General features: G+C 50.1%; 2 protein-coding genes across 7 annotated transcripts in view; one reads left to right on the top strand and one right to left on the bottom strand.

The window, feature by feature from the left end:
- Window positions 1-2,121, bottom strand: part of KLHL17 (kelch like family member 17) — a 37,573-nt gene extending 35,452 nt beyond the window's left edge. For 2 of the 5 annotated variants that reach the window (XM_074975456.1, XM_074975459.1), the window contains exon 1: window positions 1,245-1,748. The gene's annotated coding sequence lies outside the window, so the exon portion shown is untranslated. Of the gene's footprint in view, window positions 1-1,244; window positions 1,749-2,019 lie in introns of those variants that run through there. The other 3 variants (XM_074975455.1, XM_074975458.1, XM_074975457.1) reach the window with 2 other exon arrangements.
- A 2,473-nt stretch (window positions 2,122-4,594) lies between these two features.
- The window catches only part of NOC2L (NOC2 like nucleolar associated transcriptional repressor), an 81,180-nt gene continuing 72,377 nt past the window's right edge, over window positions 4,595-13,397 (top strand). Inside the window, exons 1-5 of one of the 2 annotated variants that reach the window (XM_074975454.1) lie at window positions 4,595-4,775; window positions 6,464-6,643; window positions 9,079-9,256; window positions 10,288-10,389; window positions 12,748-12,865. In XM_074975454.1, coding sequence (XP_074831555.1) covers window positions 4,756-4,775; window positions 6,464-6,643; window positions 9,079-9,256; window positions 10,288-10,389; window positions 12,748-12,865 — 598 coding nt within the window. In that variant the 5' untranslated portion in view covers window positions 4,595-4,755. Of the gene's footprint in view, window positions 4,776-6,463; window positions 6,644-9,078; window positions 9,257-10,287; window positions 10,390-12,744; window positions 12,866-13,397 lie in introns of both variants that reach the window. The other variant, XM_074975452.1, reaches the window with a different exon arrangement.

Below are 13,397 nucleotides of genomic sequence, written 5' to 3'. Positions count from 1 at the left end.
TACTCGGTTACCGAGCTGAGGCAGTCTGGATGAATCAGACCACCCCTACTTGGGACTGGTTCGGCCAGTCTAGATGTCACAGCTGCTACAGTGACAGCGGGAGGCTCTCTCCACCTCAAAGGCAGCCACAGTAGGGGGGCAGGAAAACCCACTTTGGCGCAACTGAGCGGGCTTGGAGGGTCTCCCCGCAGCAGTACTCCTACCTTTGCTGTTTCAGCTGCATGGCAGGGTGGGGAATATCAAGACTAACAGGGTGCTCAGATTTCATCTCTCCCATTGCAGAGTTAATATGAATGGAATTGTAAGAACACCTAGAAGGCTGAAAACTTCCCCTCTGAGCCTCCGAATCTCATGAGGCTTCAGCTCAGAGTATTTTTTTAATGAGTTCTCTAAAAATGATGGAAAATAAAGTCCTATTTAGGACTGAGATGCTTAACTGTAGCAGCACAGAAAAAGGCACTGCGATCCTGACAGACAGCAACCAGAGACTGCTAAAGCAGATCAGCTATTTAAAACCCAGGACTTTTTAAAATAACTTGCCTAGATCAGCTATACACAGGGGAATAAAATGGATTTTAAACCCCAAAGCCTAAGTGTTAGGGTCCGGTTGGTAATAAGTAAGAGACACAAAGGCAGGTTTAATGAGAACTTAATTTTGCATGTGTCCTTACAACATTTCACCGGACGAAAGGCATCACGTTACCTTAGGGCACTCCCTATGTAATCCCAACCCTCTATCAACTTGCAAAGAAATTCACTAGCTTTATGGTGCGGAACTTACATGGTTTTGCTCTATCAGCCCTAGGGTAAAAAACGATCCTTTGAGAGGGACATCACACACACACACACAGCAAATTCACTAGAGCCTCTCCTGCTAGCCAGGAGAAAGTGCCTGGTTCATCAGAAGCTATATATGGCCCTAATTTCTGCCGTGCTATGGGAAGGAGCGCTTCCCACTTCTACAATTCAGCAAAAAAACAAAAACAAATAAACAAACCCACCAAATCCCACTTGGCACACAGCTCATTTTTGCAACGGGAATTGATGACAGTCGTAAGACAGGGCACAACTTCTCAAGGAGAAATTGCGACTCTCTATGCCCCTTCAAAAAAACCCCCAACTCTTGTAACTAACAGAATACGAGGGGCAGAAACGCCTGGTAGGGGGAGAAGATGCTTTGGGTTCTTTTCCTTTGCATTCCCCGTTCCCTCCCGCATCGACTCTCCTTGCTCGGTCATACTTACAGATCTAGGAGCAGGGAGATGGCTCATCGCTAATCTCCAGCGCCCGGATCTCCTCGGAAGATGCTGGGTGCGTGTTTGCGCGCTGTCCCCCGCCGCTGATTCTCCAGGACCACCCAGCAGCCCCCCTCTCTCGCTCCACGCTGGGCAATGGGAGGCAGCCGGTTTCCGATGGTCCGAGGGCCGCCAGCTCCCGATTCCTTTGTCCTGAGCCCCCCAAATTCTACAGGGCTGAAATTGACGCAAATGTAAACCAACCAGGTGCAGGGAAGACTTTTAAGGCCGCTCCGCCTCCTTCCCCAGTCTTCCCCAGCACGACACGTTTGCCCGCTCTTTCAAAACCAGTGGCCCAGCAAAAGTCGTGATGCGGGTTCTGATCTGCCGGGGGCAGCTGTCAGCCTGCCCTGACCCACCCCACGGGTGCAGGGGGGGGGGAAGAGGTGGAAGCGGCCTCCAGTCATGGGAATTCCGCCTTAAAAAGCCGGTCTCCTGGATGCAGGGCGCAGTACTGCAGGCTTTTAGCCACTGCACCTGGAGTCGTGCGGGGACAGGGGGATTTTAAACCGCACTTGACCCTCCCCACGGCTCCCCCCCGCCACCGCCACCGCCACCCCGAAAGCCTTTTGCAAACGTGCAATATATTTAATATACACAGGCCTTAAAAGCCGGTGAGCCCCTCTTTGAATCACGCCGGGTCTGAAAGCTGCAGCTCTCCGAAGGGAAGTCACCTGAAATAACCCCGCCAAGCCGCACGGGTTTAAATGCAGCAGAGACTTACGTTCGAGAACACGCCCATTAGCAAGAAATCAGGGGCTGTCTGTCTGTCTGTCCGTCCGTCCGCCCCCCTCGCCCAACCAGAGCTCAGCCTTGCGGGCTCCCCACCAGCCCTTGCCTATCCCACAACCGCAGCTGCTCCAGCAGCGGAGAAACAAAGGGCTGCAAAAGTGATTTATGGTCCGGCTCTGTTGCAAGGCAAGGCAAGGCAATGGGGGCCTGGGAGGGAGGGGAATCAGAGCAGACAGGGGGGGTGCATTGCACTGTACCGCATCAGCCTGCAAAAGGAGTTAATCGCAGGACACCGGCTGCATGCGTGATGGAGACAGAAGACCGCAGCCAGGATGTGTGGCTCTGCAGTGAGTCCACCTCCCATCTCCCTCCCCATTGTTCAGTGCTGCGCTCCCCAATGCCTCTCTCCCCCTCCGTGCAAAAAATAACAAAGACCCTTTCCCAGAGCACACTCACCCAAGTGAAACTTGGGGGGGGGGGGGGGGGGGCTAGGAGCTAGCGCTGGCTTGGTCAGACAGGCCGGTATCCTACTGGCTCAGCTCAGCCATAGTTGCACTCAGTTCGTGGGTTCAAATCCCCCCTTCGCCCTCCCCTCTGCCTGTGTCACAGAGGGGCTTCCTTTTCTCCCCAGTGCACCTTTCCAAGCTGTGTCTGGAGCAATAACAGCTCTTTCCGTGTAAAGTCGCCGCCTGCTCCTGAATTGCAACCTGGGGTATTCAGTAGGGCTGTGCGGTCTGGCTCTAGACCTTCCCTTTCATTGCTGTGTTGGAGACGTCGGTCAGCGGTACTAAAAATCCTAATAGAAAAGGGGCACGTTCTTTAAAAAAAAAAATCCTCTAAAATAATTAGTATCAGGACTGGCAAGCTGGGAACAGGTTGGATGAGAGAGATTCTTTTAACAAATTTCAGAGTAACAGCCGTGTTAGTCTGTATTCCCAAAAAGAAAAGGAGGACTTGTGGCACCTTAGACACTAACCAATTTATTTGAGCATAAGCTTTCGTGAGCTACCGCTCACTTCAAAGGGGTGAGATTTGAAAGTGTCCCATTGCCACAGACACACCACAACCCCCTTCACAAGGAGGGAAGTACTTTAAGAAAAACCGGTAAAATTGATCCAAAATCATTGGAACCTTCCTCTGCAGGAATGCAGTTTTCTGTAAGGCCCCAAAGAGGATGGATTCCTGCAGAGCCCCATTGAATCCAACAGACTTACATGCATAGCTGCCTAAAGGGATTCATTTGAGTAAGTTCTTGCATTATTGCAATCTTTATGTGTAAAAAGAAAAGGAGTACTTGTGGCACCTTAGAGACTAACAAAATTGGTTAGTCTCTAAGGTGTCACAAGTCCTCCTTTTCTTTTTGCGAATACAGACTAACACGGCTGCTACTCTAAAACCAATCTTTATGTGTGTGTGTCTGTAAATACAGAGAGAAATAGATGTTAGCATTATAAAATAGGTATGAGAGAGACATTTTAATAGTCAAGAACATGGGTTAAATATTAAACTGTATGTGTTGTAGAAAATGTGAGATAGAGAATATTTTGGTATTAAATTATACACATTCAATCTTGAAACATGTTTGCTCTGAGCACTTCTTAAAAACCCACCTTCCTACAAAAACAAAACACTCGGTTGAACACTGTTCTCCTCCTAGGTAGGGGGTAAGAGAGAGAAGGAACCACACGTGAGTGACAGTAGCTCAGTATGTAAGAACCTATGTAGAATAGATATCGTGATTGATACCCAGAGATATCATAGAGAGAGTTCTATAAAGATTCGAGTCAGCGTTTCCAAAGTAATTTGTTACTTGGGTGCCCATCTTGAGGCACTTTAAAGGGGCTTGGTTTTCAGAAAGTGCTGAAAACCAGGCCCTTTGGAGGAGTTTCAGACTGGGCACCTATACACCCTAGATCACTAGTCACTTATGCAAATCCAGCTTAGAGCGCTATCACCTGATGTCTTTAAAAAGGAATGTGCTTCAAGGGTTGGTGTTTGCTGTTTCATACTGAAATCTCGGTCTCTGTATAAGTAGAGAGACTCAGAGCTCAAAAAGCAAGCCTACCTCCACTTTCAGCCAGTGCTTGTTCTGTGGTGGAGCAGTCCATCAATGGCTATTAGCCAAGATGGTCAGGGAGGCAACCCCCATGCTCTGGGTGTCCCTAAGTCTCTGAGGGCAGGTCTACACTTAAAATACTCCACCTCCATGAGAGACTTATCGGGAGAAGCCCTCCCGTGGACATAGTGCTGTCTACACTCGGGTCCACTTACCTGCAGAGCTCAGTGGTGTGGATTTTTCACACGCCTGAGCGACACAGTTCTACTGACTTAATTTCCTAGTGTAGGCCTGGCCTAGCAGGCTGCCAGAAGCTGGGACTGGAGAGCAGAGAATGGGTCACTGGAAAAATTCCCTGTTCCGTTCATTCTCTCTAAAGCATCTGTCCCCGGCCGCTGTCGGAAGAGAGGACACTGGGCTAGATGGAGCACGGATCTGACCCAGTATGGTCCTTCTGCTGTTCCTCTCGACTCAGTGCAGCTCCTTTAACCGAGAGCGAGCTCCCCCTCCTAGATCGTAATCAGCGGAGCCTGCAGAGACAGCGGTTGACACGCGCCCTCCCGCGTGGCGATTCTGCACCCCCACCTTCGTGAACCAAGGAATCCACCCTCCCGGCGGGCGCTGGGCCTCCCCCTCGGCCGCTGCATTGTGGGAGAGGCACGTTGCGGCGCCATGGCGGCTGGCTGCAGGAGGTGAGCGCGGCGCGCGGGCGGGCCCGCCCGGCTCGCGGCTGGAGGCGCGGGGCCCAGGGGTCGCTCGCTGGCACGTGCGCGGGGGCTGCCGCTTGCGCCGGCTCCGCTGCATGGGTCCGGGGCGGCTCAGAGCCGGCGCTAGGCATGAGCCAAGCGGTTGTGTAGGGCCCCGAGCAGCTGGTGGGGTGGGGGGTTAATTATTAGTATGTGTTGGGGGGGCTTCCAAAATATTCCTCCTTAGCCCCCCCCCCATGGGCTAGCACCCCCACTGGCGGGGGCGGGGGGGTTCTCTCCAGCTGCTCTAACCCCAAAGGAGTCTGCACAATGCACCAGCCAGGGACTCCCCTCTGGGGAGGGGTGGCCCACAAGGGAAAAGCTCCCCCCACAAGGGAACCCCCCCCCCTCCCCGGCTGCCCCCTTAGGCAGTGTAGGGCGGGCGGGGGAGGTGCATGGGAAAGGGGCTGTGTTGGGGGCGGGGTAGAGCGATCTTTGCATTTGTAGTTCCTAGCCAGGCTCTGGGCCAGGGAAGGGGTGTCCAGAGCTGGGGGGCCGGATGAAGCCCCCTAAGGGCCTAACTGCAAAACGCGGAGTTGGATGGGGTGGACCATCCCTGCAGTTTGTGGGTGCTCTGAGCGGGATCCAGCTGAGTTTTGTGTAGCAGCGAGGAAGGTGTTTGGGGTGAAAGGAGCCATGGTCATAGCAGGCTTTATTTGCTTCTGGGGTCACTGAGAGCCTGGAGCTGGGGGCACCTCTTATGAATATTGCATATTGGCATAATTTATCATCAATTGTGATAGGGCCCTGGGGCACCAGTCACAGATCAGGGCCACGAACTGTACAAACATAGTGGTCGGAAGCTTTAAATTTGTATCCAATCGCCTCTCTTCAAACCGGAATTTCTTAAGGTGATGGCCCCTGAAAAGTGAGCAGTGATTAGAAAGATATTGATCCCTTCTCATCCTTAACAAGTGATAGTATTTCTGCGTGTTATGCAAAACAGCATGTGGCACGGGCTGCAAAAGAGACTTGTGCCGTTAACTTTTGTTAGAGTGTGTGATTATGAACTAGTTATTAAGTCAACAGGCTGTTTATCCTGTAATTCCTCTTCCTGGTTGAAATAAAATGTGGGAAGCCTTTAAATTAAATAGCTTTTGGTGAGCTACAAAACAGAAAGCGGGTGGTCTTTGGTGTTGTAAGAGCTTCCTGCACTTTCTAAATGATTTCTGGGGTGTAAAGCACTGTGTTTTGTGTGTAACCTTGTACCTACTGGATCAGGTAAAGTCAGAAGTTATTACTATACTGTAGTTTCAACAAAAGGTGGTTTATTGGGAATGTTGGCTCTGCTACTGATCAGAAACACGCATCTCCTAGACTAAAGGGACCATACCTTTTCTTGGGTCAGATATTTTGCATCCCTTACGAATAGGCCAGGTGAAGCCTGTGGACCCACTTCATGAGTAAAATTTGGGATACTGAAATCTTACATTAACTATCGAGATGGCTGTTTTTCTCTGGTAAATACTTCGTATCATGCTGAGTACGTATTCTTTTTTGGTTGCGGGGTGGGAGTCGGGGATGGGCAGGAGTGCTGTATGATATGAGCGTCAAAATCAGCTTGATTTAAAACCCTTAATCCTCTCCCCTTCCTCCCTCTTCCTACCTTGTTTCTCTTCTCCCTCTGGAATTAGAAAACTGGCAGAGCTGAGTGTTGATGAATTTTTAACTTCCGGATTTGAGTCAGAAGTTGATGGTGACTCAGAAGAGGAGACCTCAGAGCTTGTGGAAGAGCCTGCTAATCGGAAACAAAGCCAGAATGGGCTGGCAGGAGGAAAGAAGAAGGAGCCACTCAAAGTTAAAACTTCAGAAAAGTAAGTGTGGCTGCTTGTTGATTGGGGAAATGTGAACAGTCCTTGAAGGTATAGATTCTTCCACTCCATTGACCCACCTTAAAAAGTGTTTCAGTTCTAAGCACATCATCTTAATAAAGCCTGAGATACTGGTGCTTTGTCCACAAAATGAAAACAATAATCCCTAGCTCTTATATAGCTCTCTTCATCCGTCGATCTCAAAGTGATTTACAGAAGAGGCCAGTAGCATTATCCCTATCGTATGGGTGGGCAAATTGAGGCACAGAGAGGTGTGACTTGCCCAGGGTCACCCAGCAGACCAGTGGCAAAGCCGAAAGCACTCAGCCCCAAAACCCTCTGCTCCAATTTACACAGAGCTTTATTTAATCCCTTCTAAAGCACTGTTCTTTGCGTCCGTCTACACTACAACAGTAATAGACTCCAGGGGCTCAGTTACAACATGCTTGACCCCTGAACTGATTTTCCTAAATTGGTTTGTTCTGGCTATAAGTGTGGACAGGATCTAGCCATGTTTTAAGCATATCCCCTAATTGGCTACATGTCCCAGGACTGTAGCCTGTCTGAGGGACACAGTAAAGTCCTGTTTATGCTACAAATCCAAACTGGATGAGGGAGCAACTGTTGTTGCTGGGCTCCCAGGCTTGGTGCTATGTGTAGAATTAATGGGCCTTTAAACTTGGTTAGAAAATCTGGTGTGAACTTTTGGCTGTTCTCACTGGCACCCTAGAACATTGCCTCTCCGTTAGCAGAATGTCAGGGTGTTGTAGAAATAGAGCTAGCTAAGATCAGGTTGTCGTACTAATTTTTCACTGAAAAGTTGCTGGAATTTATTGGTTGAAGCGGTTTTTAAATGTCAACATTTCACAATTTGTTTTCCCCAAGACAACTTAAAAAAAAACATTTTTCCCCTCTGGTGTTATCCGGACCGGTGATCGGCTAGGTCACTCCAGTCCTTGACTCTGAGAGCCAGCCTTACCCTGCTCTGCTGTGAGAACGCCCACTCCTGGGCTGGTCACACACAGCCTCTGGCATGTAAGCTGCTCCTTGGATTGTGCAACCGAATGACACTAGCCAATATCTCTGGTCCCAGACACAACCCTAGGAACCTCCATCTTGCAGTGTCCAGTTATACCCGCTGGACACTGCAAGCTTATATGAGTTCGTCAATTTAACAAAGAAATTGATATGCACCAGGCTTGTTATCCCAAGGAAAGTCTCTGACACACTTCAGACCAAACGCACTGCTTCCGGTAGAATAAACAAACAGATTTATTAACTATAAAGATAGATTTTAAGTGGTTATAAGTCAAAGCACAAGAAGTCAGATTTGGTCAAATGAAATAAAAGCAAAACACATTCTAAGTGATCTTAACACTTTCCATGTCTTTACAAACTTAGATGCTTCTCACCACAGGCTGGCTGGTTGCTCTTCAGCCAGGCTCTCCCCTTTGATCAGCACTCTGGTCGCTTGCTGTGGTGTCTGTAGATGGAGGTGGGAGAGAGAGGGAGAGCGCACGGCAAATGTGTCTCTCTTTTATCATGTCCTTTCTTCCCTCTTGGCTTTGTCCCCCGTCCCCCCCCCCCCTTCAGAGTCAGGTGAGCTTTACTTCATCACAGTTCCAAACTGACCAAAGGAAGGGGGTGGCTCCCTGGAGAGTCTAACAGATTCTTTTGTTGCTGCCTAGCCCAGTATCCTTTGTTCCTGTGAGGCTGGGCTGGGTTTGTCCCATACCTGATGAGGTGTGAACTGCCTCTCTGTTCTTGGAGAGTTTTTGCCTGTGCTTGTTTAAGTCATGAGGATACGTTTTCAGCCTCATAACTATATACATGAAATTATAACCTGTAACATTACTGTAACAATTACTATAACATCACTATAACAACCATGCTCAGTGCATCACGAGCCATCCGAAGACGCCCAACATGACAAACTTTGCATTGGATACTACACAATCATTTTATAAAGATGAACCTGGGGGTGGGGGGGTGTAGGGAGTTCCCCCGAGGTACAGAGCATCGCACCTGGTTTGTATTATAAGGTGATATGATCTTCTGGCCTGTCTTTGCCAAGTTTCCAAAGTGATGTGTTCCCTTGCAGATTCCAAGGACAGCTTTTTTTTTTTTTTTTTGCTTTCCTGTGGAATTTAGAAGGACCTTTCTGAACAAAGGATGTCAGCAAAAGATGTGAATGAAAACTTATTTTACCACTCAAAGGGGTTTTCTCCCAAAGCAAGCAATGAAAGATTCCCAGAATCCTGTGCACCATGGCCCTGATTCAGGAAAGCCAGCCTTATTTAGGACAGCATTTAAGCATATGCATTTTAGAGTCTGGGCTTTTATGAACAGCTTAGATTGGTTTGCTTGTACAACTCCTAACGTACTTTCCGCTCTGAATAAATAACCAGATCTTAATTCTTCTGATCCCCCTCCATCAGGAACGTGAAGAAAGGAAAGGCAACTGAGCACAAAGACCAGCTCTCGCGGCTGAAGGAACGTGATCCTGAATTTTACAAGTTCTTGCAAGAAAATGACCGCTCCCTGCTGAACTTTGATGACTCGGACGACTCTGACGAGGAGGAGAAGGGGCTGCACACACTGCCTGAAACGCTCGAGGTACTGGGTTCTGGAGGATGGAGGAGTATCTTAGGCATCTTTAAAATAGGTTACCTTCATGGCATAACCATTGCTTGTGAGTTTCAGTGCAACGGCTGAATTTGCTTCTGGTGTGTGATGGTACAGAGCAGTAGGGAAATGTCTCCTCAAAGGTCTGCAGGCAGTTAGGGCTGGTGGCCTGGAAACCAGTTGTTGATATAAATAATAACAGTGCAATAATCTAGTATTTCCAGCAGCCAGTCACCTCCCCCTGAGCCTTGCAGCATCCCTGTGAGGTGATAGGGTATTGTTCTACATGGAGACACTGACATCTGGCAATGGTCCTCCTCTTCCACATTCCCTGGGCTTTCTGCACTTTCCCACCCGCACACTTGGGAGAGTCTCCCACGTGCAGAGCACCCTTACTCTCCTCCAAATCGCTCCAGACTGCCCCCTTCTTCCTATTATTTATTATTTTATTTCCATAGATCTTAGGGGCCCTCATTGTGGGCCAGGACCCCACTGTGCTAGGCGCTGTAAATTTCTGCACACACTCTGGTATTTGAACTGCTGTCCTGTACGTCACATGTGCCTGTGTAAGGCTGTGAGCTCTTTCTGGGGGTGACGTCTGTTTGCGGTCGTAGAGGGCTTTGTTCTTACTGCCTCTGAGTTGTACGCGTTGCTAGTGACAGAGCCAGGAGGAGAATCCACTGCCTCCAAGGTCTGGGCTACGCTTCATGTAGGGTGACGTAGCTACCGCACGCGGGGGTGTGGATTTTTCACACCTAACGCCTGGTGTGGATGCATCTAGGTCCTGGGAGAGGCAGAGTTCCTACAGTGGCAGACACACCCCTTTGGTCACTGCAGTCTGCACCTACGCTACTGACTTACAGTGTCACAGCTACAGTAGGCCCACAGTGTAGACGTGGCCTGACCTCTTGTCAGCCGCTCTAGCCACTTGATTTTCCTTTCAAGGGGCGGTGGTGGGCGGGGGAAACGGAGACTGATCTGCAAACCCAGCGTCACCCTGTCAATGTCTCTGACCATTGTAGGAAGCAAGTGACGAGGAGGAAGAGGAAACGGTCAAGCGGAAGAAAGCTGACTTTATCACTGTGACCTTGAAGATGGTGGAACAATGGAAACAGGCTGCAGAGGTGAGAGATGAGCCCACTGTTTTGTAAGTGGGGGGAGAGTTTTGGCCCGATTGAAAGGCCTCCCCCACAGCACAATGCTGAGATCCTTGCTTTTTAAAAACATATGGACACTAGGCACCAGGGAGATGGCCCAGGCCCTGGGCCTGCCAGCTGGGGGGGCGAAGTGTGTGAAATGTCTTTGCCTTGCTGCCTCTTGGTCTGTGTTTGGTTCCTGTCACTGCTAGTTAAAAGCACAAAATGTTATTCTCAGGCCTGCTCTCCACACAGTCTTTGTACAGTACAGCAATGTCCTGTTTTATTGAAATAGTTAAAACTGGTACAACCTCCCTGCAGATGCAGTTAGGCTAGTATCGCTTATGCCTCTTCCCACAGGGAATAGTTATACAAATCTGAGGCAACTTTATGCCAATATGGGGCAGGCAGAGAGGTTGTACTGCTTTAATTGCATAGCATAGTTAGTGCAGGGCAATTATTGTGTGTAGACGAGCCCTAAGTAACTGCCTGATTGTATTATTTGCTCCCTTCTATCACACCACTGCATCGTCTCCTGTTTGTCCTTGTAAGGGGTTGTTTGTCCTCACCACTGCGGCACCTCCTGCTGGTTGCTCTGAGAATTAGCTGTGTCCATCAGCAGGGCACCCTCCTCTTCTGGTGTCTCACTCTCTGTTACTGCTTCTCCAGCATCTCCGCTGTCTGTGGGGACCTGCGTTGCTCCCGGACCATGGCGTCCTCTTCAGCGCACGGCACTCCATCTGTGCCCCAGCCCGTTGTCTCCCCGCTTCCCGGGGAACTGGCAGTCCTTCGTCCGGCCTCTTGCCGCTGTGGCGAACTGCAGTCCTTTGGCTGGCCACTTCCTTCGGTGGGGCAAAATGGGGGGGGGCCCAGGCCCGCCCGCTACTCTGGGCCCTGACCCAGGGACCTTATAACTGGCAGCCGCTCACTGCGTCGCCTTCCCCTCTGCAGCTACCTGCTTTCCTTGGGCCACTTCCCTGTAGCCCCAGAACCTACTCGACCCCTGTATCAAGGCCTCCGTCTGGGAGCCAGCCAGGCTGGAGCTCCGCTTGCCCCCCTGACCCTGCCCAGCACTGCTGTGTCCCAGGCACGCCTCTAAAGGCAGCCAGTCCTTCTCCCTCAAGCTCCAGGGAGAGTCTGAGCTCCTCTCTGCTCTGCGGCCCTTCTTATAGGACCCAGCCTGGCCCTGATTGGCTGCTTCTAACGCTTCCTCTGATTGGCTGGGTTCTGCACAGCCACTCCAAGGGCTGCTATTAACCTTTTGCCAGCCAGTGAGGGGCAGCTGCCCCGTCACAGTCCTCTTAATTTAGGGCCCAGTCCCACATGCGCTGATGTACGTGAGTGACTTGACTTGAATGCGTGGAGGTTGCAGCATGTGACGGAGAGCCAGCCGGCCCAGTCCCCTGGGTCTGTGCCCGGGTGGCTAGCCCATGCTGCCTGTGTCGCTGTGTCCACACTGCTATATTTAGTATGCTGGCTCAAGCTGAGCTAATGTGTGTCTGTGTTCCTAGGCTGGGAGGCTCGCTCCCAGCTCTAGTGTGTAGACATACCCACAGGGTCCAATTGATTGTATGCTTTCGGGACAGGCTTCTCTCTGACTCTCTTCTGTGTAGTATAAAGGTCCCCCTAGATAGTTTTCCTCCCCCAGGCTGTGGCTGCAATCCCCAGAAATCTGGAGTCCTGATCTACTTGTTTTTTGGATCATCTGGTTTAGAATCTGTGGCTGAAGGGCTGTTGGAGCCCATGTTCGGAGAGGCTAATGGTCTCCTGTGGTTCGGGAAAGCTGTGTGTATCAGGTGTGAGAGAGAGCAAATTTGGTGCTCGTCCACCTCGGCAGCATCTTCTCACCCAGAACTGTACACAGAACAGCATGATAAAATGAGCACGCTGAGCAAGACGGTTCTGCCAACCGTGTAACATGTGGATGAGGCATCTGGCTTGTTTAGCTGTGACACTGGCACCTGCATGGTTACTGGCTTGACCAGGGGGTCTCAGCTTCAGTTTGCAGGCTGTGTTAAGAGGCCAGTGCGACTCCAGCGTTTCACATGAGGTCACGGAGCGAGTGAAGTTGCACATCTGGGTCTTCACTCCCAGGTTTCCACCGAAGCACTCTGCCTCCTGCATGTCCTGCAGATTTTTTTAATAGCGTTTAGAACACTATGTAACGTGCCTCGGTCTCCCCAGCTGTATAAACTGGATACTCATTCTTTCCTGCTTCTGTGAAGCACTTTGAGCTCTATTGATGAAAAGCGCATAATGAGGGATGATCGTTAATGAAGGAATATAGCTGCCTCCATTTTCCTTTCCCTTTATTGCTGACGTTTCTTTATTCCTCTCTCCCAGAAGCAACTAACACCGAGGCTCTTCCATGAGATCACTCAGGCCTTTAAAGCATCTGTGGCAACTACCAAAGGAGATGACGGTGGGGCCGACCCCAGCAAATTCAAAGTCACCGACAGTGCCGGTGAGAGCTTTTGTTCCAGCTAGAGGCTGTCTAGACTTATTTCGTAGGGGGCAGGTGGTGTGGAATAAGGGCCTGGGGACAAGGTGGGTGGCAATTCAAGGCCTATCAGGAGAAAATAAAATCAGTGGAAATGAAAATGATCTTCATCCTAGTTCCATGCATATCTCGTGGCTTTCAGTTTAACAGCATAACTCCTCCAGATGACGAAGGTTCTACTCGGGGACAGCCCCACCTTGTATAGTGCTCGTTCTGGAAGGGGGTCCTGAAGCAGCAGGATTTCAGCTAATATTGTTTGGGTGGACCCGAGACAGCACTGAGGGATGTCGGCAAAAGTAGCCTTATCTAACAGCCCCATTTGCTGCTATGGGGATGACCATGTCTCACCTAAAATTGTGACTTAGCGTCAACCGCTGATTCTTCCCTCGCTGCATTAATTTTATTTATTTGAAGTATGAAACAATTGTCCCAACTCACGTGCATCTGTCCCCCGGAAATTTAGTTGCTGCCTACTTTTTGAGAAATGTGGGTGCTG

Source organism: Natator depressus, chromosome 18, assembly GCF_965152275.1.
Source record: "Natator depressus isolate rNatDep1 chromosome 18, rNatDep2.hap1, whole genome shotgun sequence".
NCBI classification, from domain to species: domain Eukaryota; kingdom Metazoa; phylum Chordata; order Testudines; family Cheloniidae; genus Natator; species Natator depressus.
Note: the sequence above shows the minus strand (reverse complement) of the source record. Positions and strands in the feature narration are given on the sequence as shown.